The sequence below is a fragment of the Budorcas taxicolor genome, chromosome 23 (genome assembly GCF_023091745.1).
Source record: "Budorcas taxicolor isolate Tak-1 chromosome 23, Takin1.1, whole genome shotgun sequence".
Classification (NCBI taxonomy): Eukaryota; Metazoa; Chordata; class Mammalia; order Artiodactyla; family Bovidae; genus Budorcas; species Budorcas taxicolor.
In genome coordinates, this window is record NC_068932.1 from 30,672,499 (window position 1) to 30,690,053 (window position 17,555).

Genomic DNA, 17,555 nt, shown 5'->3' on the forward strand with positions numbered 1-17,555 from the left:
AAGGGCCCACTGGCAGGGGAAGAGGGAATCAGACTTGTGACTCTAGGCTCCTGTCTGAGATAGACTTGGGACATGCAGGTGGATGCTGGTGGGGTGAGGGCTGGGTAGGGCGGCAGGAGCGGGGAGGGAGGAGCCTGGATGGTGGGGAAGGAAGGGTGGGAGATGCGCGTGCGGGGTTTGTCCAGCGACTGGGTGCTCTGTGCTCCCTGTGTTTAGGACGAAGCCCGCACTCATCCATTGCTTTCCCGTGGACTCAGTTCTACTTCGGTCATTTTTCTCTCCTTCTGGCCTAGGACTGGGAGCTGCATGTAAAAGGGAAACTACATGCTCAGAAATGCCTGCTCTTCTCTGAAAAGTAAGTGCTGTCCAGGAGGACAGGTCCTTGCATGTGCTCAGCAAGCCTTCATCGAGCTCATACTGTGTGGTTTGTACCATTCTTGCTGGGAAAACAGAGGACAAAACAAGCCAACCCTGTGCTCAAGGAGTTTATACTTAATGATGAGGGGTGACAGATGACACGCTAGTGAGGTATGTGTTGGGGTGGCGAGAAAGTTCTTTCTAGTTTTTCCGTGACATCATACAGAAGAACCCAAAGGAACTTTTTGGCCAACCCAGTAGCATCTTTGGTGGTAAATGTTTGGTGGAAAACAGCATCAGGGCAGAGAGAGAGAGAGAGAGAGAGAGAGAGAGAGAGAGAGTGTATGTATGTGTGTGTGCGTTCACTCATAGGGGCTGGTGGCAGGGAGACCTCACTGAAGACATACCAGGAGGGTGTGGAATGAGCTATGACTGCCTGCAGGACCAGCACTCCCAGCAGAAGGAATAGCAACTTTGAAGACCCTGGTGTGGTCCAGGGATGCTCAGCAGCATCAGTGTGAGCAGCACAGACTACCTGGGGGGAAGAGCCAGCGAAGTCGTGGGCCCCCATCCTGAGCACTTTGGCTCCTCGAGAAGACTTTTACTTTTGATCTGAGTGCAGCTGGAACCCTGGAGGGCTGAGCAGATGAGGGGTGTGCTCTGGCTTCATTGATTGGGACCCCAGCCGCCGTGCTGAGAATTCAGCTGGTAGGGGGCGAAGGCAGATACCTGGAGACTGATGTTGAGGGTGTTGTAAACACCCACACAGAAAAGAGGAGCTCTGGCCCGGGGAAGTAGAATGGAAGATAGGGTTAAGCATTTATAGAGATGAGCTCATTCAAAAGGCCCTCTTTCTTATTCACAATAACCAAAAGGTAGGAAGCAACCTAAATGTCCAGGCTAGATGAATAGATGAACACATGTGGTCTAGGTTTACGGTGGAATATCATTCAGCCTTCAAAAGGTAGGGATTTCTTACATGTGCAACAACATGGGTGGAGGTTATGCTAAGTAAGATAAGCCAGTCACAAAAGGACAAACGCTGTATGATTCCACTTACAAGGAGAGAACTCAGATTCATGGAGACATAAAACAGAATGGAGGCTGCCAGGGCTGGAAGAGGGATTTGGGGGGTTAGTAGTGAATGGGTAGAGAATTTCAGTTTTACAAGATAGAGTTCTTCTGGAGCTGAATGGTGGTGATGGTGGCCAAACAATGTGAATGTAGTTAATGTTACTGAACTGTACACTTAAAAATGGTTAAGACAGTAAGTTTTAGGTTCAGTTCAGTTCAATTCAATTCAGTGGCTCAGTCGTGTCTGGCTCTTTGCAACTCCATGAACCACAGCACACCAGGGCTCCCTGTCCATCACCAACTCCCAGAATTTACCCAAACTCATGTCCATTGAGTCGGTGATGCCATCCAACCATTTCATCCTCTGTTGTTCCCTTCTCCTCCTGCCTTCAATCTTTCCCAGCATCAGGGTCTTTTCCAGTGAGTCAACTCTTCACATCAGGTGGCCAAAGTATTTCAGCTTAAACATCAGTCCTTCCAATGAACACCCAGGACTGATCTCCTTTAGGATGGACTGGTTGGATCTCCTTGCAGTCCAAGGGACTCTCAAGGGTCTTCTCCAACACCACAGTTCAAAAGCATCTATTCTTCTGCACTCAGCTTTCTGTATGGTCCAACTCTCACATCCATACATGACTACTGGAAACACCATAGCCTTGACTAGACAGACCTTTGTTGACAAAGTAATGTCTCTGCTTTTTAATATGCTGTCTAGGTTGGTCATAACTTTCCTTCCAAGGAGTAAGCGTCTTTTAATTTCATGGCTGCATTCACCATCTGCAGTGATTTTGGAGCCTAAAAACATAAAGTCAGCCACTGTTTTCACTGTTTCCCCATCTATTTGCCATGAAGTGATGGGACCGGATGCCATGATCTTAGTTTTAGGTTATTTAACACAATTTTAAAAATTGATTTTAAAAAATCATTTCTTTTCTGGTTCCCCATCATTTTATTATGGTAAAATTCACATAAGATTCACCATAGTAACCATGTTAAAGTATACAGTTCAGTGGTACTTAACACATTCACAAAGTTGTGTAAATAGGACGACTCTCCAGTTCCACATTTTCATCACTCCCAGGGAAACCCATACCCATTAGGTAGTCACTACGCATCCCCTTCCCCACCCCCAGCCCCTGGGGACCACTAATCTGCTTTCTATCCCCATGGATATGCTTCTTCTAGACATTTTATATAATTAGACTCATAATATGTGACCTTTTGTGGCTTTTTTCACTTCGCATAATATTTTCAGTGCAACCCACATTGTAGCATACGCAGCCTTTATATGGGTGAATAATATTCACATATATAAAAACATTCAATTTCTGATCTATATTTGGGGTGTTCCTACCTTTGGGCTGTTATGAATAGGGCTGCTGTGAACATTTGTGTACAGGTTTTGGTTTGAACATTTATTTTCTCCTCTTTGGGGTCTGAGTGTCTTAGTGAAATTTCTGAGTCACATTCTTTGTCTAGCCTATTGAGTAACCGGCTCCCCCTTCTCACCCCCTCCAGCGCCGGTGTGCGGTGTGTCCTCGGTCCAGCAGAGGGAACTCTGTGTGCCTCTCCCAACAGCACAGCTGTTTATAACCCCGCTGGGACGGAAGGTGAGGAGGGGCCCACGGGTCAGCAGCTTGAAGCAGAAAGCAGTTTCCCAAAGGCTTCTTTTCTTTCTTTTTTTAAGATTTTTTTTTTTAATGTGGACCATTTTTGAAGTCTTTGTTAAATTTGTTACAATACTGTTGCTTCTTATGTTTCGGTGTTTTGGCCTAGAAGCATATGGGATGTTAGCTCCTCAACCAGGGCTTGAACCCAAACCCCCCTGTGTTGGAAGGCGAAGCCTTAACAACCGGACTGCCAGGGAACCCCCTCCCAAAGGCTTCTTGTACCTCATCTTTACTAACCAAGTGTCCCCGATGAGCCCTCCTTGGACATCTGTAAAGCAAACGGATCCCAAGATGCTAAGAGGCGTTGGACTTGCTCTCTGGGCTTTTTGATGTTTTCTACATGTTTTAGACCTAAAGCTTTGCTGGTTATCAGCACACTCAGAAGTGTAATCATGCCAATCACTAATCACTATATTAAAAGGGAATTTTCACTTTTTCCCTTCCCGCTTCTGTCCTGATAATGACTTTTGGGGGATAGGGGTTAACCCAGTTATTTATTATTATGTTTGCCTTACAACTTTTAAAAGTTTCTTTTAAATGATTTATTTCAAGAAAGAAAAGCTAACTTTAATTATTTTTAAAAAGAACATTTGGCTAAAAAGTCATTTTTATTTTTAAATAAGGGGGGCAATGACTCTTGCACATATCTATAAACAAGGACTTCTGAAGGTCAAGGAAATGACTGGGTTTTCACTCGATTTTGTGTAATTTACCATTTAGATTACACCTCAAATCTTGGAACGTCATACGCGACCATTCCTGCGAGGTCGTTTACTCAGTCGAGTCCCGTATTCCCTTCAGCTTCCCCAGGGACAAATGTGAGTACAGAAGCGTTTTCTCCGTTGTCGCTTGTCATAATCGAAGCATTTTTACCACCTTCTCTGCCTGGGTGTAGAGGTGCAGAGAAGGCTGGGTGAAGCAGGTACAGATGGCGCTTAGTGAAGGGCAGGAAAGCAGAGGTCAACGTTGTTTAATTCAGTCCAACTGGGGTTGAATCACACAGATTAAAAATCTGACTTAATTTCTTCCAATTGAAAGCACTCAAAGACTTCCTAGCATTCGGTCCTGGTTTAGAAAAAAATAAGTTTGAGGTCTGTGTGTGTGTGTGTGTGTTGTGTGTCTAGCACTTTGACATTTAATGAAGTGGACCGTTTCCTTCAAGTTTCAATTCTGAAACTTGAACAGAAAGAGAAGATGTGCTTGAAAAGTAAGGGCCCGGTGCTCATGGTTATTTTTGGCTCCTTGGGGAGACGGTGACATCTGCATCACTCCTTTTTTAGTCGTGTTTGTGTTCCTTCTTCTCTACAGTGTGCACTTTGGTCCCGAAGCTCTAAGGGCTCATCCCTCTTTTTCCCACCAATCGTGACAACTTGCTCTCCCCACTTGCTTCTCCCACTCCGTGTAGCCTGGTCTCCCAGGAGCTACCCAGCTTCCTTTCCTCCCTGGGAAATGCGTGGAAGGGGTTGAGCCACAGAGCCCCGCATAAAGCGAATTTGTTGTTGTTCAGTCGCTAGGTCGTGTCTGGCTCTTTGTGACTCTGTGAACTATAATACACCAGCCTCCTCTGTCCTCCAGTGTCTCCCAGAATTTACTCAAATTCATGTCTGTTGAGTCGGTGATGCTGTCTAACCACCTCATCCTCTGCGTTTGACCGAACCCTGCTTGAGGGCGAGTGTCTGTGTGGTTTTGCCTGAATCTGTGGCTTTTTTTTTTTTTTTTCCAGTTTGTCATGTGAGCAGCTGCAGGCTCTTTCTTCTCCAGCTCAGGAGAGCCAGTCTCCCCACATGCCATCCTCTCCACGCGTCAGGGCATCAGAGCAAAGCTTGGGAAGAGCAAGCTGAGATGTTTAGGTTTAGACCCTGGGTGCTGAATGAGTGGGGAGGTGAGGAAGTTCATGATGAGAAGCGAGGCCTGCTTGGACCGCAATTTCTGTTTGTTTGTGTTTCGGGGAGAAGTGCTTCAAGGGGGCGCCCCTGTCTGCAGCCCATGTTTTGGTGAGAGAGAACGTTGTGGTTTCTCTGTTCAGTCTTCAGATGGAAAGCCACGCCTGGTCAGCAGCAGCTTTGGGTCAGTCCCAGGAGAGAGGGTGAATTCAGTGAACCTGTCATTTGTCTTTGAGTCAGACGCTGGATTCCATGACCTCGTGTCCGATGCAGGCGCTGGCAGCTCTGGCCCGGCTTCCACCCCAGGGCCTGTTGCCCACACTGTGGACCATGGAGCCAGCTCTCTGCCCACTCTGAGACCCCAGCACTGAGCAGAAGGGGCTGTGACCCAGATGGGAGAGGCAGGACTGGGGGGCAGGTGGGCCAGGGATCTGGACACAGGAAAGAGAGACTGGGGCAGATGAGCCCTTTATAAAGGGGCGGGGGCTGAGTGGGGCGAGGAGAGAAGGGCAGAACACTTCTGTGTCAGCCTGTGCCTTAGCCACGTCCTCCAGCCCCGACCAGTGAACCGCAGGGCCAGAGCCCAAGTTCAAGTCCCAGGTCTGGAGCCCGCTGCTGTGTGGCCTCAGACAAGTCACTGTATTTCTGGGAGACTCCTTTTGCTCAAGTGGGGCAAATACTCCCCTGATAATGACTTTTGGAGTTGGGTTTCCATTTCGGCTTGTGAGCCTTCTGATGATGCCACTGACTTCGGAGCATCTTTGTGGCCATTTGAGCACTGTCTTCTGATTCGGTGGTCTGAGTGGTAAGATGGGCATGAGGCTCAGGGCAGACCAGTGTTGTGCTGCCCTTGTGAAGGTCAGAGACCATGTCGGTGACAAGGATTAGTGAACCGTGCAGTGTGTGAGCAGTAATAATGGCTGGTATTGAGCACAAGTCCATTTAACCTGCTGTGGGGAAACCCGTGCTATGGCCAGATAAACCTGTGCTCTGTCTCCTGGCCGCGTGACCAGGGGCTGGTCTCAGGGTCAGCATTCCTTCTGTCTGGGAATCCCTGTAGTCCCGTCTGCTCCCCCTGAGAAGCTGAGAGTTCCCACGGAAGGGCTTTACCCAGGCAGGGGGCAGACACCAGCAATGTGCTGACTCGTGATCATTTGTGAGTACAGCTTCCTCTGGACGCCTAGAGATGGGGCGTTCATCTGGCTTGAGCCTGAGAAGCAACACAAGAAACATTTTGCTTTCTGTGCTGTGGCAGCAAAAAGGTGATGAAAAGTCCAGACATAGTCAGATGATAATCACAATAGCTGTTATTATATGGTGCTCAATACTTTCTTAGCGTTTTTGTGTGTATTAACTCATTTAATCCCCTAGACAACCCTATGAGGTGAGGAACCGAGGCACAGAGAGACTAAATTCCCTGCCTGAGGTCACCCAGCTGGTAAAGGGCAGCTGTGGGATTTGAACTCAGGGGACCTGGCTCTAGAAGCCTCACTTTTAACCGCTAAGCCCTCCTGCTCATCTCTGAGGTCTCTCCATCATGATGATTCTCTCCTTAGTACGTTCTCCCCTGCCCCTCCCCAGCTTCCACTCCACAAGTTGCTTAGCAGGCTCTCAGGCTGTCTTGGGGGTGATGAGGTCTCCTTGGACCTCAGTCAGCAGCTGCCGTGGAGCAAAAGGTGAAGAGGCCGTCAGACCTGGCAGCCGAATTCTTCGGCACCGTGACAGGGTTTCCCAAGATGAACCCAGACGTTTGGAGGCATTTGTGCACACTCAGTGGAGGCAAAGAGGTGTCATCTGACTGATTTTGTCGTTGTAAGTTGTGAAGTCTCTTTGGTCACATGAGGTTCCCAAGGATATTTGGGGGACAAGGACAGAGTTTGCTCCAGCTGGTCCCTGCAGCGTCAGTGCCGGTTCATCCTGTTGGTCCTCTTGTTGCTGTTTCTGACAAATGCAATCAAATGTAGGTGTGTTTCTTTAGAAAAACCTAAAATCCAAAAATACTGACTTGTGAAGACAAGCCGAGAAATGAGTTGATGAATCCACTACTGAAAAATACTCTGCGAGGCTCCTTTAAGTAGTACTAGAGTCTCTCAGAGGAATTATTGATTCTTTTTCTGTCTGCAGTTGCTGGTCTCCAAAGATAAGCAGATACACCAAGGAGTGGTTAATCTGTTACCCAAGGGTGCTTTTTTCAGGCTCTGTGAGTGCCTAGAGAGCTCCTTTTGCATATACACTTCTATTGTGTTTCCTGCTTACATAATGTATGCTTTTTGTGAAAACTCAAGCAGAAAAGAAATGTTTAAAGAGGACACTGAAATTCCTCCCACTTTCCCCGCTTCCTACCCCCATAGAGACCCATGAAGGCTTTCGTGCCTTTTCCTCCAGAAGTGTTTTCCAGTTGAGTGCTGGGCTGTTTCTGCCTGATTCCGCTTAACATACATCTTTTCAGAAACACGTTTTGAGTAAAAGCAGGAACCACCAGGACTCGGCCACTGTCACGTCACTATTGTTTGTGGAGCAGAGAACAGTTCTTCCTTCTAAAAAGTGTGTGTTTTAATCACTCAGTCATGTCCAACTCTTTGCGACACCATGGGCTATAGCCCACCAGGCTCCACTGTCCATGGAATTCTCCAGGCAAGAACACTGGAGTGGGTAGCCATTCGCTTCTTTGAGGAATCTTCCTGACCCAGGCAAAGAACCTGGGTCTCGTGCACTGCCGGCAGATTCTTTACCATTTGAGCCACCAGGGAAGCCCTCTTCCTTCTAAAGCCCCCTGTTTTTAAGCAGGGAACAGCCACATGGGGTTCCATGGCGTGACAGAGGCTTCAGGGGGTATCTGAACTGCCACAAAATCTAAAATGACCACACAACCTGTCTACTGGCTGAATTTGCACTTACCTCAATTCGGTAGAAATGCAAGCTTTTCTGTGTTTCTTTCTGACAGAGATGGGGCACTGAAGTGGCAGTTGTGTGCTTTGCTGAGGGTGGGTGATTTGTGCCTGGCCCTGGCCCTTTCCCTCCAACTCCAGGATCCCTCCCGGGAGAAGGGTGTTCACTTTCACTTAAGCTCCTGCCGTGTGAGGGAGCAGAGGCGCTTTATCCTTGGCTGCCTGAGTCGTCATAAACAGAGTAATCAGGTTTCTGCAAGGGGCCAGAGGGGCCTTCTCAGCCTGTAAATAGTCTTCTTGTGCCTGCCTGAGATGCACTTTGCCTGCTGACTGTCCCCATAAAGTCCCTTTGCAGTTTTCACAGACACCTTAGAGTTTATTTAGTGCTAGTGCCTCAGATGGGGCTTCCCTGGCTGGGGACGATATGCATTGTTTTTATGGTTTCTTTCCCACTAGAACCTTGCTCACCAGAAAGCGCGTGTAAATAAAGAAACTGAGGCACAGGGAAATAGAAGTGTTGTGAGAAGCCAGAGGTTTAAGCCATAGGTTGCCCCTCAGATTGCTGGCTGTTTCTAGAACAACTGTCTCTCCACCCTGGCCTCTTAGGTCCTTGGCTCAGAGCACCCTGATCTCCTGACCCCCCATAGACCATGAAGAGTAGTAACCGATGTGGCAAATACCCTTCCCCTCCTCCACCATTCCAGCTCTATCCTTGCTCTTGTCCCCTCGGCAAGGCTCACCTTGTGCGTTTTCGAAGAGAGCAAAGAATGAAGACGCAGAAGACTCACACGAGCCTTTTTTTTTTTTCTTTTTTCCTTACAAATCTGAATTTTTTTGTTGCTGCAAAAATAGTAAAATGATGTAAATGTTAAACAGTAACAGAAGTATACAAAATAGAAAATCCAACCCTGTAGCGAAAACTAAAGGTAAATGTCTTCAGCTCTCACTGTCTGTCTCTAGCTAGTGTACCTGTGCAAATTTACTTACTGTAAGTGTATACTTGGGGGAAAATCAGATCATGTTGTATTGTCTATAGAGGGACTTGGCTTTTTCACTATCTGCATGGTATGTTCAAATCAACCCCACGAGAAATAAACATTTTCCCTGTGTCTGTCCTCAGTTATGTTTAGCACAAACCCAGCAGAGGCCTATAAACTGTGTGCCAGGTGAAATTAGGTCACACCTAGAGGAGATGAGGCTGAAGCAGAGAAAATGGTTTATTGCAGATCGACTCTATACTGTAACTCTTAAAAGCAGATTGAGAGACTTCTCTCACCCTGGGGGCCTCTTGCCCAGAGCCACATTTTTATGACAGCTCTGTGAATCATTGAAACTGGGTCTGTTCTTTGAACTCATCTTCGAAGTCTCTTCCCTCTTGCGTCAGAGGGCATTGAAAGGTCTCAGACTCTTCCTACACAAGTCTGCTCACATTTCCACCCGTCCATAAAAGATCTGCGAAGACCTGGAGAGGCCTTAGACCCGGTCGCATGAACCATTAGAAGCAGTGTCTGGTTTTGCTTTATTTATTTATGGCTGTGCTAGGTCTTCCTTTCTGTGCACGGGCTTCACTAGCAGCTGTGAGTGGGGGCTGCTCTACTATTGTTGTGATGTGCGGGGCTCTTATTGCGGTGGCTTCTCTTGTTGCAGAGCACAGACTTCAGTAGTTGCAGCATGTGGGGCTCAGTGGTTGAGGCTCGTGGGCTCTAGAGCGCAGGCTCGGCGGTTGAGGCTCGTGCGCTCTAGAGCGCGGGCTCGGCGGTTGAGGCTCGTGGACTCTAGAGCGCAGGCTCAGTAGTTGCCGCACATGGGTTTAGTTGCCCTGAGGCATATGGAATCTTACCCCACCAGGGATCGAACCCATGTCCACTGTATTGGCAGGTGGATTCTTAAACACTGAACCACCGGGGAAATCCAGAAGCAGCATCCAGTTTTAAATGAGTGGCTCCAACCGATGAAAATGTACCCAGGGCCCTGATTACACGTGGGGGCATGCCATCTCATGCTAGCTTGTGAACAGACTGAAGCATCTCCTGGGCTGGTGATGGATGATTGTCCCCCCAGCTTAGTAATGCAGACTTCAGTTACCACCCAGACACCTTAGCTCTCTTAGAGACTTGACCTTGGACCAGAAAGTTTCAAATGCACCTGTCGCCTTTGTGCCTCCCGGGAGAGCATTAGTGGGTGGGATGTTAGCAGAGCTCATCACCACCAGGCTCACGATTCTAAGTCTAGCTGCTGCTCTGCCCCACAGCACATCTTTTTTTTTTTTTTTTAATTTTTTAATTTTTATTTTTTTCACAGCACATCTTTTAAAATTTACTTTTGTAATTTCAAATTTTAATTTAATTTAGACTTATGGAAAAGTTGCAAGAACGATATAAGAACCCCCATATACCTTTTACTTAGATTCACTACATTTTTACATTTTGGCTGATTTACTTATCGTTCTTTCTCTGTGCCTCTCTGTCTCTCTGTATCATCTGTCCTTCCATCCATCTGTCCATCCATCCATCCAATGATCCGTATGCATATTTCTCCTGAACTATTGGTGTCACTGTACCTCTTCACCCATGACTACATCAGCATGAATTTCCTAAGAGCACAGACGTTCTCTTATATCATCATAGTACAGTTACATTTTTTCCCCCTGTCAGTAGCATCACGTGTGTGCATAATAAGTTGCTTCAGTCGTGTCCAACTCTTTGCAATCCAATGGACTGTAGCTTGCCAGGCTCCTCTGTCCATGGGATTTCCTAGGCAAGAATCCTAGAGTGGGTTGCCATGCTCTCCTCCAGGAGATCTTCCTGACCCAGGATCGAACCCGCATCTGTCTCTTATGTCTGTTTCATTTGCAGGTAGATTGTTTACCACTAGCGCCACCCGGGAAGCCCAGCACATTCTTGAACTGTCACAGGAAAGAAAGGAGCAAGTATTTATTTACAGAAGCTTGCTGACACCAGGCTTTGCATGTAGACACTTTATATAGTAATACATGGTGGCATTTTTGTCCTATGGAGTCAGTTTTTATTTTCCCTGTTTTATAGAGAAGCAAAATCAGCTTGGAGAAGGTCAGTCCCTTGCTCGTGGTCATCACTGGAGAGCAGGAACACTGGAGAGCAGACCCAGGTCTGTCTTGATGCTCCTACTGCCCTGGCCCTAGTGCCTGGAGGTCAGAGGCACACACCTGATGTGTCTGTCCTCAGGGTGGTAGCAGGCCCCTGTGTGTGTGTTTAGTTATCTCAGTGTATGAGCTCAACTCCTCTCGTTCCTTCAGATGGCACAGTCATTCAGGGGGGCAGACACCTTGGCAAGGTGCTCCCTGCTTGGAGCTTACCTTCAGTTCTGTAAAGAGGAGACCAAGACCAACACAGACAGGACTGTCTGAATGATGACTGTCCTTGTGCATGTGAAATGTGTGCTGAAATGGCTGATCACACAGAGTAGAAAGACAGGCATTACATTCATTGGGGCAGGGGGTGGAGAGATGCAGGTTTCCTGTGTTTGCCCAGCACAGTTGGGGAAACTTATCATTATCCTGGATCTTAGGGTTTAGCTTGGCAAGGGTTCTGAGATGAGTGGAATTTTAGAACGCTGAGCCACATAAGCATGGCTATTTTACATCTGACTTGAGGCATATAGACTAACTCCCTCATACCAGACACTGGGGAACTCAGGCCCCGAAAGGAAAGCCAGTTTGTCCTTGTCATGCCCCTAATCGGTAGCTGAGCTGGGTCTGAAATCCAGTCAGTCCTCTGTCTTCCAAGTTCAGAGTTGGTTTTTTTTTTACTACATCAGAAAGTCTTGCAGTTTTTACAGCCCAGACCCTTTTAAATTATTCACTCCTACCTCAAGCAGCCCCTGTCCTGCATTTTATGTTTGGCAAAGTAATATCTGTTTGCCAAAGTACTTATATTAGTGAGTTTAGTGAGTAATTAACTAGTTACCTGTTTTTATTAATTTAAAGCAGATACAGGAGTCACCCTTTCTCATCAGCCTAGAGATCTAATCAAAGGTTTCCTTATTAGTAAAGAAACTCAAAGTATGATTTCAACTTGGGTTTTTTTAAATGTCAAAAGTAACCATCCCTTCAAAGACCCTTCAGGACTTGGGCTGCTTAGAGAACCCAGGTAGGGAATAAATGTAGAACATTGTGCTGCCTGCTCCAGGACACTCAGGGTTGTCTGATCCTGGTGAGCAGACTTTAGAAGTACCACCTGGACCATATCCTCCCTTCCTCCCTCATCATTTAGATCTCCCATGGGAAGTAAGGCAAATAATAGCCATGTTTTATATGAACTGTTTAAGGATGGACTAGATTATACATATAACTCTATGCCCTTTATGAATCAAATATGATTTTGAACCTAAGATATTTTAGATCACTCATAGAATGTAGGCTGAACTATCTTAAATTGAATATTTGCAAAAGAGTACAACACATAGAAAATGTTTCTAAGGACTTCCCTGGTGATCCAGTGGTTAAGACTCTGCCTCCCAATGCAGGGGGTACATCCATGAAATGTACTTTTTAAAAATATGTAAATAGGTACTTTATTTTTAAATTTTTTTCAAAATGAACAACTTTCATTGAGGTGCAGTTGATTTACAGTGTAGTATTAGTGTCAGGTGTACAGCAAAGCGATTGTTTTATATATATTATATATATATAATATATAAATATATATTATATATATATATATATTCTTTTCCAGACTTTTTCTTTTTTCTTTTTACTTTACAATACTGTATTGGTTTTGCCATACATTGACATGAATCTGCCACAGGTGTACATGAGTTCCCAATCCTGAAGCCCCCTCCCACCTCTCTCCCCATATCATCTCTCTGGGTCATCCCAGTGCACCAGCCCCAAGCATTATAGGTTAAGATATTGAATATAGTTCCCTGTGCCATATAGTAGGTTCTTGATTTTTATCTATTGATTTTTTTATTTTTTTTAATAAAAATCTGTTAATCTCAAACTCCTTATTTATCCCTTCACCACTTTCCCCTTTGGTTGTCATAAGTTTGTTCTCCATGTCTGTGAGTCTATTTCTGTTTTGTGAATAAGTTCCTTTGTATCATTTGTGTAGATTCCACATGTAAGTGATGGGATATTTGTCTTTCTCTGACTTACTTCACTTAGTGTGATAGTCTCTAGGTCCATCCATGTTGCTGCAATGTACTTTTTAAATTTAAATGAAAACCTTAATTGAGGCCCATTTATTTTGGCATCTTTGTAATCTGTCTGCAGCATGACTTCATCTTGTTCTTGGGTGACCTGCAGCAGTGAAGGTGTTTATTTTTCAGAGGCAGGCTCTGCCCTCAGCAGCAGTTGCTGCACTAACCCTCAGATAAAAGCCTCTTGAATTGCTCTTTTAATCTGCAGGAGACAATCGGGGAGGCACTGGCTCTCATGCCCGGTCACTAGGCAACAGGACAGGCAAGGAGCTGGAGGGGCCCAGAACCTCCCTGCGTGTCTGCCCTGTGGTCTGAGCAAACATGAGCCCGAGCCGACCACAGCAGTCACGTGGACAGAAATGTGCCCAGCTAAGAGAAGCCGGCAGAGCACCCAGCCTCAGCCCTTTTGTTGATGAACTCAGAGGATTGGCAACTTTGCCCAGCCCAAGAGCTCAACTGGGTCGACATCTTGGTGTGGCCCCCTCGCCCTAATGAGAGGCAAAGATCCTGCCTCTTAGCTCTCCTCCCATCACCCCTGGAGAAGGACACAGTTCTTCTGAGCCAGGCTCACACTCAAAGCCTCCCAGCTTATGGAGAGCTCTTTTTGCACCTTAGGGAGGCGCGCACATGCTCTGGGAGCCACCCGGGCCAGGCATGGAAGACTGTCCCCCTTTGGGAAATGCTTGACCTCTGGGCACTGCAGAGAGGGAGGTCTGAAAGGGGCACATGGGTTTCTCCAATTCAGGGCTGAACCATCCAAGGAAATTCTTGACTGACTCTAATTGTCCTCAGCCCAGATGAGAAAAATGAAGACTTTTCTTGGTAGAATTACCCAAGTATTAGACCCTGTTAGGGATGAGACCTCAGACTTCCCCATTGTATTACCATAGCTGAGTAGGACCTACATCAAATGTAATTAGATGTTGAAGTTCACTTTATCACAGAAGATGGTGATTATGCAAATATGGGCTATGCTATTAGTATGGGTTTCGAAAATTGCATCCTTCCCTTCCACTTTAGGTTGGCTTATGGGTACTAATTCTTGAACCTCCTGGAGACTCCAGGCTGATTAAAGTTTGCACAGACCAAACAGACACACTTCCTCCCTCCAGGAGCTGTGATTAGGCCCAGGTCTTTGTTTCTGAACTGTGTTCCTTAGAGGCGCCTTTGGGACTGTTGGATGGAGGGTGGCAGCAGGGTGTTGGACCATAAGGTTTGTCTAAAGCAGCTCCTCTTTAGTTGTTGAATATGTTGGGCTGGTGGGCAAGCTTTTGTTTGAAGAAAGGATTTCAGGGCTAACAAAGTTTTGAAAGCCACTGTCCTAACCCAAAGATTGTTGCTATGAACGTCTCTGTGTATGTATTAGGTTCACCAGTCCTTTCATGTTCTTTTTTTAAAATTGGGTTTTTTAAAAAAATTATAAGTCAAATAATACGAGGTATATAAGAAACAGGTTAAATGTCTCTCCCCTTATCCCTTGCAGTTCTGCTCTTTCAAGATAACCAGTACTGACAGGCTGATATGCACCCTCCCCTGTGTTTCTCTGTCTGTGCTGATAGCCTTTAAAATGTTTCCGTTGTGAAAAATTTAAAACATACAAAACAGCAGAAACGAGTGTAGTTAACCCATATGTACTGATCCCCCAGTTCCAATAATTATCAAGATTTTACAACACTTGCTTCATCTTTTTCTCATACATTTTTGGGTTTTTGTTTTGCTTTAGAAGAATAGTGTTATACTACATCTATACTTGGCAACTGTTTTTTACTTGATCTGTCTTAAAAATTTTGTCCTGATCAACTCATATACCACTTCCTCTTCATGGCTGCATAGTTTCCATCATATGTGTGAACCATCAATCACTCAGTCATTATCCTATTCTTGGACATTCAGGCTGTTTCCAAAAGTTTTGGCAATAAGTTGTAAATTTATTATAATAAGCTAACTGTAATAAAAGTCCTTGTATGTATTTGCATATTGGTGAATATATTTCTGTAGGTAAGATTTCCAAAAGTGGGATTGTAGGATCCTGGGCTATATATTGAGTTGGCCAAAAAGTGTCCATAACATCTTATGGAAAAACTGAAAGGAAATTTTGGGCAAACCCTATATATTTTAAGCTTTATCCAATATTTCCAAAGTATATTCTCAAAAGATTGTCGATATATAACTTCCTACCAGCAATGTATGGATATGCCCATTTCCCAGTCTCTTTATGAAGCCTGGATAGGATTGCTCATTAAAAATGTTATGAACTTCTGTGTAGAGATGGCATAAAATCAATGTTTCATATGTGTCTGCAAATGGATTCTTTTTCTGCATTTATTTTGTAAATTTTAGTTTTGCAGTCATTATTTGGGTGGGGGAGATAGCCATTAGGAGCATCTGGGATAGAGGGCAGGAAGGAAATGTCTTTTGAAGACCAGCCGCGGGTCTTTGTTCCCGTTAGTTTGCCCAGCGGAAAACAGGCGCCGGCCGCGTGGTCCACATCTGCAACCTGCCGGAGGGAAGCTGCACAGAGAATGACGTCATTAACCTGGGGCTGCCCTTTGGCAAGGTCACTAATTACATCCTCATGAAGTCGACTAATCAGGTAAGTCTCGGCACATTCACACTGGTAGGTACCGGATAAACCACACACTGGTGGAAGGGAACTATATAATTTTTTTTTTTTTAAAAGAAGCTGTTCGTAGCATAAAGGGGTAATGCACAGCTGGCCTCCTGCTGGTGCAGCACCGAGAGTTCTGTCATCGGTGGTGGTGTTTCGTTTCCTCTGGTTTCACTTTACCCTTCTTGTGATGGGCCCAGGCCTTTGCGAGTTACCTAGAGGTGAGGATGTGTTTTGGAATAAAGTGTTCCTTAGCATAGAAAAGCTAGATGGTTCCTAAAACAGAAATCCAGGGACTCGAGTCTTTTCACTATATTACCCACCCCCTGAGCTAATGCTAGTCTTTCTCACCTTCTACGTTTCTCATCTCTGATGGCATGTGGATTTTGAGCCAGCCAACAACTGACCGGGAAGAGGTATTTTCACTGATCCTTGGTGTTGACATCCAAGGCCCTTGGCTCTCGTAGCAGGAGAGTAGGTGGGAATTAATGGGTGCATGGTGAATCTCAGGAACTAAGAACCCTCAGCCCATGTGGATCGAGTCTTTGGGGGTTCTGTTTGTCTTCATTTCTAAAGTCCGGAGAGGAATTTATACAGAGACTGGTCAGAAGTAAGAACATTTAGTGTTTTATTTCTAATGACTATTTTAACTTTAGGAATCAGAGGAACAGGCACAGGAGAAATTCTTTTCTTAAGTAAGGCACGAACTTTGGAAAATCAAAGCCACCTTGGACCATCAGGGGTCTTCCTGCATCAACTTGGGCTTAGACTACTCGTGTAGTCTCTTCATTCCTCCTTCTCAGAATTCTATTCTGGGCAAATTTCCAAAATTCAGCTTGCAACATAAATGCAGTGAGATTCCCTGGGTTCATTTTATTCCCATGTGACAGGTGAAAGCTAGAGGTGCTAAAATGTTGGTGTGAAGAATGAGGCACTTAGAGTCAGACAGATAGAGCTTATATTGTGGAATCTAAAATATACAACAAACTAGTACGTATAACATGAAAGAAGCAGACTCATAAATATAGAGAAACAACTAGTGGTTACTAATGGGGTGGGGGTAGGGGCACTATAGGTGGACCAGCGGGAGGTACAAACTATTGGGTGTAACATAGGCTCAGGGTGTAGTATATGACACAGAATATGCAGCCAATGTTGTGTCATAACTGTAAATGGAAAGTAATCCTTAAAAAGTGTATAAAAATAAAACATTTAAAAAAGAGGCACTTAGAAAGCTGAGTGGTAGATTTTGAAATAAAACCGTAAAGAACCCTGACTTCTTGGTCTCCCACCCTTCTGCCATGGACTGTGACAGCCACAGAGAAAGGCATGACTGAAATTCAAAAGCAAATGTGAGGGAAGTGGAGGGGATGAGCTTGTTTAGCCCACACAGTTCAAGGACATGGGAGGTGAGGGCTCGCAGTGAGGGCTCCCTGGTCACAGACCATGTTTCCTTCTCAGCATTGACAGTGAGAAGTTGCGTTGATCAGTCAGTGGTCAACTGACCAGTTCGTTGCATTGTGATTATGGTATTAATACAAACCCATCGAATCTAAGATACAATAACAGTGACCAATCTGTCACTGCAGCTCCTGGGGCAAACTGACAGGTCAGTCAAAACAGTCTATGAAGGGAGTTCACTGGTGGCCTAGTGGTTAGGATTCTGGCTTTCACTCAATCCCCGATCAGAGATCTGAAATCCTGCAAGCTGCTTAGTGTGGCCAAAAAAAAATGTCTATGTAGAAACTCCCTGTATCATCAATTGAATGGAAAAGCCCATTTCTTTGTAAAGGTTTTTATTAGAATAGTTAAAGAGGAGAAATACTGTGGAAACATAACTGTTTCCTCTCTCTCCAGCTCACAAAGACATGGCCTTCCTTCAAGCCTCAGAAACCCC

General features: G+C 45.4%; 1 protein-coding gene across 2 annotated transcripts in view; it reads left to right on the forward strand.

The window, feature by feature from the left end:
- Positions 1-17,555, forward strand: part of RBM20 (RNA binding motif protein 20) — a 192,791-nt gene that overhangs the window by 138,298 nt on the left and 36,938 nt on the right. For both annotated transcript variants that reach the window (XM_052660630.1, XM_052660631.1), the window contains exons 3-6: positions 294-355; positions 2,950-3,041; positions 3,822-3,919; positions 15,500-15,643. In XM_052660630.1, coding sequence (XP_052516590.1) covers positions 294-355; positions 2,950-3,041; positions 3,822-3,919; positions 15,500-15,643 — 396 coding nt within the window. The remainder of the gene's footprint in view (positions 1-293; positions 356-2,949; positions 3,042-3,821; positions 3,920-15,499; positions 15,644-17,555) is intronic.